This window comes from Syngnathus typhle, linkage group LG4 (genome assembly GCF_033458585.1).
Source record: "Syngnathus typhle isolate RoL2023-S1 ecotype Sweden linkage group LG4, RoL_Styp_1.0, whole genome shotgun sequence".
Taxonomy (NCBI): Eukaryota; Metazoa; Chordata; class Actinopteri; order Syngnathiformes; family Syngnathidae; genus Syngnathus; species Syngnathus typhle.
Genome location: NC_083741.1, coordinates 17,878,037 through 17,890,577, shown reverse-complemented (window position 1 = coordinate 17,890,577; position 12,541 = coordinate 17,878,037). Strand labels below are relative to the sequence as shown.

The window sequence follows — 12,541 nt, the reverse complement described above, 5'->3', positions numbered from 1 at the left end:
CTCAGGAGACACTCGAGAAATGGAGCAAAACGACACGAGAGGTACACCAACTTCACGCCTATTGTGGCTGAACAATCCAGCTCGGACCAAGCCCCAGTTCCTTCAACTCCACGAATGAAAAGCTCTTTCTCTTGAGCTCTTTTATAAGCGAGTCACTGCCACTTTAAATCCTCTGCTTTGCTTTGCATGTCACCTGTTACAACGGCCAGGAATAGAAAATATACCTGCTTTAGAGCTGGGAGATCATTTGCAGAGGATTTAAATAGCAAATAAATGAGGTTTGCATTTGAAGGGACAAGTTGGACAATACGGAATATGAGCCAATGGAGTACACAACAGAGGTGGCAGGACAGGGCCCCAAAGGCGGATCATCTTCGGAAGGTGTGGAAGCAGCTGTCACCCAATACACTGAAGAACGGCCTTGGATGTAACTTAACCATATGACCTGGACTTTATTTGATGTGCAAAATGTTAAATGTTGATCTGCTCATACTGTGACTTTCTGAAAATAACATTCTTCAAGCTTCCGATTGGTGGAATTGAAATCGCAACAAATAAATATTACATTTATATAAATAAAAAAATATATAATCTATATAAATCTTGACAATTTATCATATATCCTGAAATAGTGCCCTCCCAGAATGAATGCCGAATAAATAAATAAATAATTTGCAGTCTAACACTTTTAAATTACCTATGTAAATAAATAAATAATATTGTCTTTAGAGTCTAATACTTTTTAATTACAGTTGTAAATAAATAAATTAATTAATCAATTCATTTATAGATAAGTACTTTTCTCTCATGATATCTGATACTGCCACATGTCTTGGTAGACGTCTTCAACACAAACACTAAGCAATTTAAGGGACGTCATGGCAACTGCAACGCCAAAACGTCACGAGACGTCGTCCGTTAACCATTCATGTGCGTGCAGATTCACAGCCGAATAAACACGCCTGATGCCTTTTTTTATCCCGCCAACTGTCTTGAAGATGAAGTGTCAACTTGCTTGCAAGCTACACGGCGGCATTCAAGATTCAAGAGTTTTTTTATTCGCCATGTTTGAGCGTGCCAAACAAGGAATGGAGATTGAGAAGTCAGGGACAGATTTGAGTGGCAGAAAGAGCAAGGCCTCTGAGAAAAGAGAGAGTGGAAGAGACAGAGTGAGCAGGCTGCTACTGTTTCACTGCTTGGTCAGCAAATTGGAAAAGCAGCACCGAAGGGACGAGGAGAGCGGAATTACACGCATGCTGGAGAATGGTGGAAATGTTGCAGTTAATACAGTATGTCCATGTTAAGCCAAGCGGGTAACTCTTTGGAAACGAAAAAAAAAAAGCCAATAATCAACAGTGTACTGGACACTTCATTAGGTACACCAAGTTGCTACTCCAGTTGACAAGTAGAAGAGAACATGCAAATAAAAACACAGGAAAGCCAGAGGTGATTTTATGAAAATAAATTCAGTTGGGTTTACAGAATCTTGCAAACAAAACAGACACCTCTTAGTTCTTAAGCTTAAAAGCAACAACTCAACTGAATGTGTGGGTCTGTTGCCATGCGAGCGTCCAAATCTTTCTCAGCTTGCTGTTGGCAGAGCGAAGGAGCTCATTTCCCAAAATTGATATCTACGACTTTAATCTCTGAAGCGAGACTTTTCCTCCCATTTCTCCTTTGAAATTTGTCTTTTTACCTGCTTTTACTGCTCCTCTGAGGCACATTCATCCACACGGGCAACTTCATAGTGCAGAAGCTTGAATAAGGTGGTGAAGAAACAAACAATCACAAAAATCCCACCTGCAACTTACTCACTGCCATTTAAATCACAATGCGAGAACAGCTGAAATATTTTGCAAACCAAAGCAATCGAGGAGTTAATACCTAAAAAGTGACAACTTAAATTTCGAATTCCACGACACATGTTGACCGTGGGTGGATGAGTACAAGCCTGCCACCCCTCCTCCCTTCTTTCCCAGTAATTTCCCTGAGGGTATGCACTGCACTGGGGAGATAAGTAACCCAACTGAGGACAAGCCTGGCATTCTCGCCCCCCCCCTCGGGTCCATGTGAAGAGGAATGTGACAATGCAGCATTTGTCTCCTTGCCAGCTGGAGAACAAGCTGCACGAAGGCATGTTTGCATCAAACGTAAGCGTTCACAATAAAACTTCTTTACAGTGTTTCAACCCCTACTGGATTATCGCAATTCAATTTCAGGAAGTAAACAACAAGCACTCGGGGCGAAACGAATCCTATATGGCCTTAGTTTGACACTGCGTAACAAGTTCTCGAAATGGCAGCAGTTCACGTGTACATAAATGATAGCATTCAAATGCCTTCTTTGTGGTGTTCCACAGAGCAAACAAGAACCTGGGCAGGTCCGTGAGTCAGAACCACTTCCAGTTTTGACTTTCAAAGCCTGACACACAACAAATGGACCATTTCTTTGGTTGATGCTCAATTGTATTGTTTTCTAGTTTGGTCCGAACCACAAAATCAAAAACCCATCACACATTTGGCAGGATGGAGCAGGTGGATGGCGTCTTTCCAAATGCCCCTGTGAACTCTGTGGACAGGGACCACCCAAATCGAAGCTATTAGTCGGCAGCTAATATGACCACATTAGCAAACATGGCCTCTTATAACATGCTGGACAAATGAGAAGCCATCTCCAGCCCCTTGAGCAAGCAACAAAGCTTTCTCAGAAGCTCTACAAAATGCCAGGAAAGGAATGTTTACAGCTCAACACTCTGAATGCTGCTTCTTCTTCGTCGTGTTCCTGACCCCACTTTTTACTCCCAGGCCTGGCAGCGTTCCATGAACTTGCCCTAAACTAATACACACAGGATTGTTTTCCTTATATAGCTCGATTCAAGTGACACAAGTCTTTGAGAGCCCATTTAAGACAGAATGGTTCTGGCCAAATACCAAGTTGGGGCGCTTGGGCTGACAGAATGACTGTGTAACAGTCGTTCATTAATGGCCACTTAAAGCGCTATTTGCGGTACCGGCTGTCAGCGGAGGTTTGGACGTGTCAAGTTGGGAAGGCGGTTAAGCAAACAAAACCCGTGTCTCGATGGAAAATGCTCTTTGACCGATAGTTTCTCGGACATACTGGATGAAAGAGGTTAAATGAAGTGAAAACAAAGGAGAGCAACATTCGGCGAGTTTTGCTGAATGATGGCAAATTCGGAGGTTGACTTTGACACCTGATTCCGTATAGGTAATTTTAATGCGGAAAGACAACATGGGAAAAAATTCCAACTTCAATAGGCAGCAGGAAAGGGGGGTTTGATAGACATTCCAGACATTCCACATAAGTCTGTCGACCAGTAAATGGACAGTGGCGTGTTGGGCTCCCCAATAGAAGCGTGATGAAAAGTGGGGCAGTTTCCAATGAAATGACAAACATTCGGGACTGCACAAAAACAAAATGCATGTAAAAAAAAAAAAAATTCCATGATTTACAGTCAACCTCTGGATCGTTGTTAGGCACCGACAAAGTTTGCTGATGAGCTTAAAGTAATTCGAAGATGCAAACATCAGGGGTAGACTCAACTTTCGCCAGGAAACCTTCGTAAATCTCATTTCAGCCTGGATCGAACAATTCCTTATACAGATAAATTTACTTAGCACACCCGCGATAAGCAATTCATAACATTAATTGATTAATTAAATCAAAATTTGGTCAGTGTCTCAAACAGATTGTGATGAAACTCGGGAACACCAATGTCAATTTGTCAATGGCTGAACTTGACCCTTTCCATTGGCTCACGTCCTCTGGCCTTTTTCAGAGGGGTGACACCCTTCGACACAGTTTGCCGCCAAACATTCGCAGCGAGAATCCAACCCTGTCGGGAAAACCAAGAATAGACACCCGGAGGCCGTGGGGGGGCCCAAGAGACCGATGGAAGGGGGTGGGATGCATTTCCAGCACTCCCAGCAATGTTCCCTAAGAAAGCTGCGAGTGACTCTGCAGGGGAATTCTACCAGCGGATTAGTTTCACACGCCGCGGCGTCACGGCGACGAAAATACTCTGATGACTGATTGAAATGTAGAAATTTGTCAACAAACGTGTTGAATAATGAGATGGCCATTTGTTCAGGACTTTTGGAGTTACAAGACGACGTGGATTATTTTTACGTTCGGCCATTCTTGGATTTAATAGCTACATTTATGAAACATGACGTGAGTAACAAGAAGACTGACACCATAAGTGAACTTCAGAAATTCTGAGACGGTCTGCAAGCCAGTAGAAGGATCGGGAACGCCTGGTTAAGTTTCTTCCCTGGTGGGCTTGAAGGATGCAGGAAGAAGCAGCACATATAAAGGCCGGTGATATCTGAAGAGCTCAGCCTGAGGTCAAAGTGACTCTTTGGCTGTATGAAATCGAAAATATTGTGAACATTCTATACAGGTGGTGTATGAAATCGAAGTGTCGTCACGCTTTAAAAATTAAAATCCAAATAAGAGCATAGTTATTTAGAGACTTTTTTTTCCAAAGGCAAATAAGGATAATTCTTTATTTGGTGTGCTTATGTATATAAATACACCCAGACAGCTGGAAGAGATCATGTGACAAATGGTTCTGGAAAGCCCATACAGAAGACGCTTGAAAGTAGCAAACTATAGCTGTCATTGGATTTTTGTTATGGGTACAACTGAAACTGTTATTTTTGTTTGTTTGTTTTCTTGACAGGTTGCTTTAAAGAGGAAGTTAATCCCGAAATGTTCTTTACAATAATATGTTGTACGTGCCCCCATTAGTCTAAACACGGCATTTGGATTAAAATTGTGTTCATGGAATATGAGTTATCAGCAAAATGTTGATTTGCTACTCGCTGTCCATTGAAAGTGACATCACAGTTACCAGGTCTCAGTTCACAACCAATCACGGCTCAGCTTCAGAAAACCGTTGAGCCGTGATTGGTGATGCTTTTCTTAAAAAGGAGCCCAAGACTGGAATGTTGTGATTTGACTCTCATTTTTAAAGGTTACATATGCAGTGGCCGGGTCACAACCAAGTGTGACAATCTGCCCTATCAACTTGAACCAGGCCACAAATTCCTCAGTCGCCACATTGTTGACCAAATGTGACCATCTTTGAAAAAAAAAAAAAGACTCCCACACAAAGATAACTTGCAAATAACTTCTTATTATTATGACTCTTTCTCTCACTGTCGTGTTCTAAGTGATGAACAGTAAGGCTCATTCACTTCCTTCTCCTCAGGCTTCTTTTTAAGCAGGGCTAAAAAAATCAATAAATAAGCCATGCAAGACTAATGAAGAGTTACAGGCTACACCCCTTCACACATGCTCACCAGAGGTTAGTCAACCACCCCCGGATCATCAATAAATCAACTCGTTCGTCTTTCAATCCCACGAAGCTCATGTCTACCTCGTGATTTCAGCACTGAACATGTGAACAGTTACGGCGCAGCGGTTTGTTCCAGCATGCCGCGTTGAGATCATTAAATTTAAGTGGCAAATAGCATTACTGTTCACGACCACCGCCGACACCGTAGATCAACGCAAAGGTAATGAAAAAGCTCTTCATTTGCTTTTTTTTTTTGCCGACAAGGGCGTCCGATAGAGTTTGGCCAATTGACGTTAATGGACAGGGAGCTGCATGCCGAAATGGTTTAAGTGCAAAAGACAGCAAGGATTTTTTTTTTTTTTTTTTTTTACACAAGGAAGCCAGGCCAACTGAATGAGTCCGAAACAGCTGAATCCATTTCCTAGGTATCATGTCTGTGAAGGACGGTAGTACGCTTGACATCCTTTTTCCTGCTGAAATTAGTCAGCTTTGAGTGGGTGATTTTATCTGAGGCAAGAGAGTGTGACTGTTAACCCTGCCTCAAAATACTACTAGGCTGTTAAAAATCCTGGATTGCGTCATAATAATAAAAGGGGCGGAGCTAGGGTGTTGCAACTAGGCAAGAAAGGCGTTTATACAAATAAAGTCCTTATTACATTTTCTCATTTAAATCAGTTGGAGTCAAAGAAAAAATTTATGTCACATCCTGTCCAAGTACTGAAGGCCTCACATTTGGCGCCTCCACAGCGATAGTCAATAATTCATTCTCCATGCTGAGAAACATGATTTCCAGCACACAGTCACACAAGGCTTCATAAAAGACTCGGTTGATTCAGCTGCAATTTGAAAGACACATCGTCCAAAAATGCACAACTGTGCTGAAGGACACAGAAGAGGTCCACATTCGCCAACATAACTCAAAAGCTCAGCAATGTATTTAATTTAACTGTTCATAATGTTGAATTGAAAGGATTGTCGTGGACTGAGAAAATACATAAATAAGATATTTTTAAATGACTTGGGGAATTGTGCTCTTAGGCTAATAATTTGTGAAACTCCGTTTTGGGCAGCAGTTCAGGTCTGACAGTTTGGATTTTGGATTAGCTCTGTGGGTCACACACTATTTATTCAGCAATTACCCTTTTTAACTGAGTTTCTCGAACATACACACATCAAATTAGGGGTCAGCAATCTTTTTAAAACTGTGAGCTCCGTCTTGGATACTGAATAATAGTAGGAGCTTCCAGTGTGATACAAACTTCTGGAAAAACAAATTTGCTCAAATTATGTGGAAGTAAATCAACTTCTCATTGCACGCAGATGTTTTGTCAGAAGAATTATCGCGTCAAAACAAATTTTATGCAAGCAGGAGCAGTTAACAATTTTGCAACTATGATTGATCCCAAACCTTTTACGTTCTCTTCCCTCCTGGTTCACGCTTATCGCTAAACTACTCTGCAATAATGGTCCATGTGGGAAGAATGATCACAACATCCAGTGACATATCAAAAAGAAAATTCACATTGCAAAATTAATGCAATTAGGTTAACTGTGGCAGGCAGCTACAGGTGAGGTGGACGAAGACTCCCTCATGTCAGCTCACCTTACATTACGAAAAGCGCCTTCTGCACAAACCTGCCTCATAAAAATGGATGATGTAAAACTGAGATGATTATACCACACACCACTACGCAAAGCATGATGGAGTGCTAGCAGGCTGCTCTACTAGAAGGGGTGTGGCAGTGGATCCATGAATTAAACGTGCATGGGGTTGCAGGATGAATCCATGCATGTAACAAAACACTCATTGATCGCATGACACAACCAGCCTATTTTCAAGGATTTAAGGAAGCCATGGGATTAATTGCGCAACATTATTCATGGTTCTTTACATTGGTGTTGGTGAATGCATAACCGAGGGGTGGGGTCATTAAACAAAGTTGCAAACAATTCATTCAGTTGTGGTTGACACATGAACATGGCGGGGAACCGTGCATTCGAATTTGCCCCCCACCCCTCCTCGGGGCAACTCTCCAAACAAAAGCCACCAGAGACGGCTGGCTCAACGGCATGCTGCAGCAGCCCTAGCCGGTGAAGCCCCAAGAAGAACCGGTCAAGACTCTACAAGTTGCACGCCGATTAAACGAAGCATCTCGGAGAACGCAACTTCACCCGTCAATGCACACGCACCGCAACACGGCAGCAGTCACACGCACGCGGCGTTGGTTCTTCTCCATTTAATAAGCCCCAATAGCCAGAGAAGGTCAGGCGGCTTTTCAGCGAGTGCCGCAGGAGAGATGTGCGCCGCGGTAATCGGATTACATTAATGTTACAACAATAATAAAAAAAGGGCATCCTACCTTTAAACGCTCCACTGGCGCATCGCAGGGCGCACGGTGGGGGATACTTCCGCTGATTCAGCGGCCAAATAATATCCTGCGCGAGAAATTTCCAAGTGGCCGGATAGTGTGAATGTGTTGCGTGGAGGGACAGTGGCGACTGCGCGTGTAATGCGCGTGAGTGCGTGCGCGTAAAAAGGGGGGGGGGGGGGGGAGGAGTAAATCCTCCAGTGGGGGCACAAAAGGAAATACGTCACTTTAAATGGACCACGCTTTGTAGTCCATTCAGCCACTCCCACACTGTCAACAAGGGATAATAACCACCAAGCTTTTATTTCAGTAGAAATGACTCATGGATAATAGTTGGTGACTAAAAATAATAAATACTTTCAATACATACATTCTATATTTATAGCAATTTATTTCAATTAAATGCAATTTAATAGATTTGGAGCTCAACCTACAATATTTTTAAAATGCATTAGAATAAAACAATCTGAGTGAATCAACAGAAACTTCAATTTGTAACTATTTGTGCAAGTCATTTTTTTAATGAAAGGATTTGTTGCACAGTACTTCATTTGGGACTGGTTGAAGAATAAAGTTGCAGAGAACACCCCCTACTCAGGCTATTAATGGATAGAAAAGAATAGTTTCCAGAGAATCCAAGGAAAATTCCAAACATTCAAATGTTCACATCTGTCTGCTACCATAATCTCCACATTTCCTCCACCCCCACCCCAAAACTTGGAACTGTGATAGCAAAACGTCTTCGGAAAGAGATTTATATTTGGATTGATTCCCGTCAGCTGTCCGTGAATACGTAATCTGATGGCAACATTCCATGTAGCATCAGTAACGCAGAAAAAGTTTCACTTGGAGGCTGACACTTTGCTTTCAATAAGTTACCTGCAGCAAAAGAGGAGGGGAGGGATCCCTGCAAGGTATGACATTCGGGACCGTGTGGACAAAGCATCAGGTTTGGGCCTGTGCTCATTAAAATTTGAGATGTGTATAATTAGTGCAGCGTGGAATGATTAAGTCACACAACCGTGGAAGCCACCGAAATGGAAAACTAAAAATAAGCATTAATTAATCACCCCGTGGTTAGGGTCATCTTTTAAAAAATACTATAGTTTATTAGGAAATCTAAAGATCTGACAAATACTGCCATCTAGTGGTTAATCACTCACACTGCGTCTGTATCATAGCAAAAGTAGCATTTATTTTGGGAGTTTCCATAAGTACAACTTAATAAGCGAGTGCTATAAAAAGATGCAGGTGGACATTAATGCATGGTCCATCATCCTGATTCTTCAGTTTCCACTATAACAGGTTTTGGTTCCCGTATCTCAGACTCCATACCAGGCAAACTAGTCCTCCTCCGTGCTGCAATCTCGAGCTTCTGCACAAGCTCCACCTCCCACGGATGCGTGACGAAGCTGAGGACTTCGCCGCCTTCGCACCCCCCGGCCCTCCCCACCCGGCCGGCCCTGTGGATGTAATCCGTGTGTGACTCTGGGAAGTCGTAGTTGACCACGAGGCGCACCCGGGATGTGTCCAGGCCTCGCGAGGCGACGTCAGTGCACAGGAGAACGTCGTCCATGCCTTTCTGGAAGCGGTGGAAGATGCCTGCACGATGCGCGGCCGGCATCTCTCCTTGGAGACGAGCGTGGGCCACCCCCATCTCCTCCAGTGAGTATCTGTTGTAGAAACAAAATGACTCATCTTGAGATTGAGAATACCTGAAATAAATCTTTGAGATAAAATGAGGGGCAAGTCTTACGATATCATATTTTTTATAACCTACCCAAGCCAGTTGACGGTGGAGCCCTTGTTGCAGAACACAAGAACGGCGTGTCCTCCTGCTCCTCCGTGTTCCTGCTGGAGTCGTTTCAGGTAATGGTTGAGCTCCAGGACTTTCTCCTGTCCTCTCACCTTGAGGAAAGTTTGCTTCACATGCGGCATGAGGAAATGGAGCATCTTGCTCTTGATGACCACCATCCTCCCGAGATCCGTGACTCGGCTGAGGACCTCGCCGACACCGCCGGGGAAGGTGGCGCCCACAACAAGCAGCTGGGCCTTCCGGGCGGGGCCTCGCGTCTCGGTCGGGGCGCTGGCGATTTCGGTGTACCGCAGAATTTCCTCCAGCATGTTGGCGAAGCTCGGGTCGAACATGGTGTCCGCTTCGTCCACTACCAGATAGCTCAGGTGGCTCAAGTCTAAGCAGCGTCTCCGCAAGGCTTTGACCAAAGCGCCGGGCGTGGCTACTAAAATGTCAGGAACGTCTTGCTTAAAGACCGCCTTGATGCGACCCACGCCACGTCCGCCTCCAACCGTCCTCGTCACCATGCCCAGTGGGGCGCACAGGCTCCTGGACACAGACGCCACCTGCTCAGCCAGCTCCCTGGAGGGCACCACAACCAGAGCGTGGATTTTCGGAGACCCCTCCTCATGAATCTCCTCATGCAGATGTAATTTGTGCATGATTGGCAACAAATAACTCAGCGTCTTTCCACTTCCTGTCTCGGCTGCACACAGGACGTTGTGACCCCTCATCACCTTGGGGATAGTCTGCAACTGCACAGTGGTGGGATGACTGATGTTTAAGCGTTCCAAAGTCTCCACCAGTTCCTTGCAGATGTGCAGTGTATGGAAAGTCTTCACTGGCGTTTTAATATCCTCCTCTTCTCCGCTTCCGGACACAAAAGGCGCAACAGATTTGATGTTGTTGACGGTGAAATAATCCCCGAAGGACTTTTTGTGCTTCCATCCTTTTGAGCAGAGTGTCGGCTCGTCAAACTTGCCGTGCGTGTATCCTACAGACTGGTTCAAACTTGGGTTCCTGCTCTGGATGAGGAGCTTGCCGGCTTTGCTCGTGTTGATATTGTTCTTCCCTCTGGTTTGCTTGACATTCTCAATGCGATTCCGCACTGACAGAGGGACACGGATGATGGGGATCTCATCCGTAGAGGCCGCGCAAACCGAAAAATAAACATGATCGTTTGAGAGACTGCTTATTTTAGTCCGGTGAATTCTCAAAGAAGCCAGAGCCGAGTAGCCGACCTTCAGAGACAACATTCTGAAAACGTCACGCGAGTCAGCTAGCGGCTAAAAGTTAGCAACAAAGAAGCCTGACAAAAACATGGAGCTACCTATTAAAACAAAGCAATAAATCCTTAGCAATTAATCCCAAAAGCAAAATGATTCCAATACGCCATTAAAAAAACTAAACGAGACCACCACGCGTAACGCGATTGTTGATGACGAATGTCGGCGGACGCAGATGGATGACGCACTTATTTATTTACGTGTTTTCGGGTTTAAAAATAAAATACTTCATGTCTAAATATTCAAACGCACAGTATATGATTGCTTTAGAAAAAACACCACTGACGTTTTTATTTAAAAGTGCATACATATTAAAGAAAAAGTGGAGTTTTCACACAAAAACAATGATTTATAATTTTGTTAAAAAAATAATAATCAATGTATATGTCAGGCGCTAATATTTCATCACACTAAAAATCCAAAAAGTGTTTGTCTTTTAAATTGTTTTGCTTCAGAATGTTCTCTCATTTACAAATAACTTCACACAACTAGCAACATCTAGCTCTGTATATGAAAAATAATATTTATTATTCTTATTCTTATTACTGCATTATTTTTACTGCACCAAATGTTACTTTTACTTGGATTTAGATTTTTTCTCTCTCTTGTTTTCTCTCCCTGTTTATTTATGTGGTTTATAGACTATGTGTGGGATTTGGATTTTTGGCAGAAATCATCAATATGGGGAGTGCAATAATGTTAAAAATACCTCAGTAAAATGTGTTTAGGCAAGCGTTTGACTCTGCAGGATTGTCACGTGTACTAGTTTTATGAAAAAAATCTAAAGTCGACTTTTATTAAGATTTTCACGACTAATTAAAGCCTTAAGGTTTGTAAACCATTGGGTGCCTGTACTGGGATTCTTATGGGGATAATCCAGTGTTGCTGCTGTGCCATTGGGCATTTGAAATAACGGGTCACTAATCTCTTTTTGTATGAAGAGGAAGGGGTCCAAAAGAGGGTTACTCATCTGAATGTGTTCATCAACATGTTTCAGTCATCACATTCATGTGCTGCTGGCTGTTAGAGAATTGATCGTACACAAGCTGGTGCGCTGAATGAACTCAGTGCCCGGTCATTGATTAACAGTATCATCAAGTGTGTCACAAATTAATGTGGCTGTTGGAATCTGGACTCCAATAAGGAAAACTCTTTAGTCAGGAAAAATAGTGCATCTGCTTAAAGTTTTATGATCACATTGGGCCTTATACCTGCTCATAAAAGCAATTTCACTAATTGACCACTAAGGGGAAGCACAAACTCATCTGAATTTTCCTGGAGGCAATAATAAAATTGAAATAGTAACATTTTATGAACTTAACTCTTCACACATATAACACACAATGTGTTTTCATAGCATTCGACACATATTAAAGATTATATTTACAAATATTAATCATAGGTGGCGCAGTAAATCTCCCTGTGTGGAGTTTGGATGTTCTCCCCCTTGTGTGAGTTCTCTGGCTTGCTCTTGCAATTCATTGAATATTTTGAATGTGAATGTATTTATGAATAATTGTTTGTGTGTATGGGCCCTGTGATGACATATCCAGAGTGTACTACCACCTTCTCGGATATGCTCCAGCTCAGCCTTGTGATGAAAATATGCGATAAAGAAAAGGGGTGAATGGAGGATTTCCCTAAATAGTTCATGAGACCTTCCGGGGTCATTTTTACTGTATGTAAATCCACACGTACTGCGTTCTTCATCATTATTTGATCATTATAAATTGAGGTTAAAGGAATTAATATACAATGTAAATCCACACGT

General features: G+C 42.9%; 2 protein-coding genes across 2 annotated transcripts in view; both read right to left on the bottom strand.

Annotated features, from left to right (window-relative positions):
* tln2a (talin 2a) overlaps nt 1-7,837 on the bottom strand; it is a 46,241-nt gene extending 38,404 nt beyond the window's left edge. The window contains exon 1 of the mRNA XM_061276916.1: nt 7,681-7,837. The gene's annotated coding sequence lies outside the window, so the exon portion shown is untranslated. The remainder of the gene's footprint in view (nt 1-7,680) is intronic.
* Nucleotides 7,838-8,864: 1,027 nt separating this feature from the next.
* On the bottom strand, nt 8,865-10,930 carry ddx28 (DEAD (Asp-Glu-Ala-Asp) box polypeptide 28). Its single transcript, XM_061276745.1, has 2 exons — nt 9,470-10,930; nt 8,865-9,362 (listed from the first exon to the last, which is right to left on the bottom strand). The coding sequence occupies exons 1-2, from the start codon at nt 10,738-10,740 to the stop codon at nt 8,963-8,965; spliced, it is 1,671 nt and encodes a 556-aa protein (XP_061132729.1). The 5' UTR covers nt 10,741-10,930; the 3' UTR covers nt 8,865-8,962.
* Between the last annotated feature and the right edge of the window lie 1,611 nt (nt 10,931-12,541).

Coding starts and splice junctions, on each gene's coding strand:
- ddx28 (XM_061276745.1), bottom strand. CDS start 10,740: ATGTTGTCTCTGAAGGTCGGCTACTCGGCTCTGGCTTCTTTGAGAATT. Junction 9,363..9,469: donor TCCACCGTCAACTGGCTTGG/GTAGGTTATAAA, acceptor TTTCTACAACAG/ATACTCACTGGAGGAGATGG.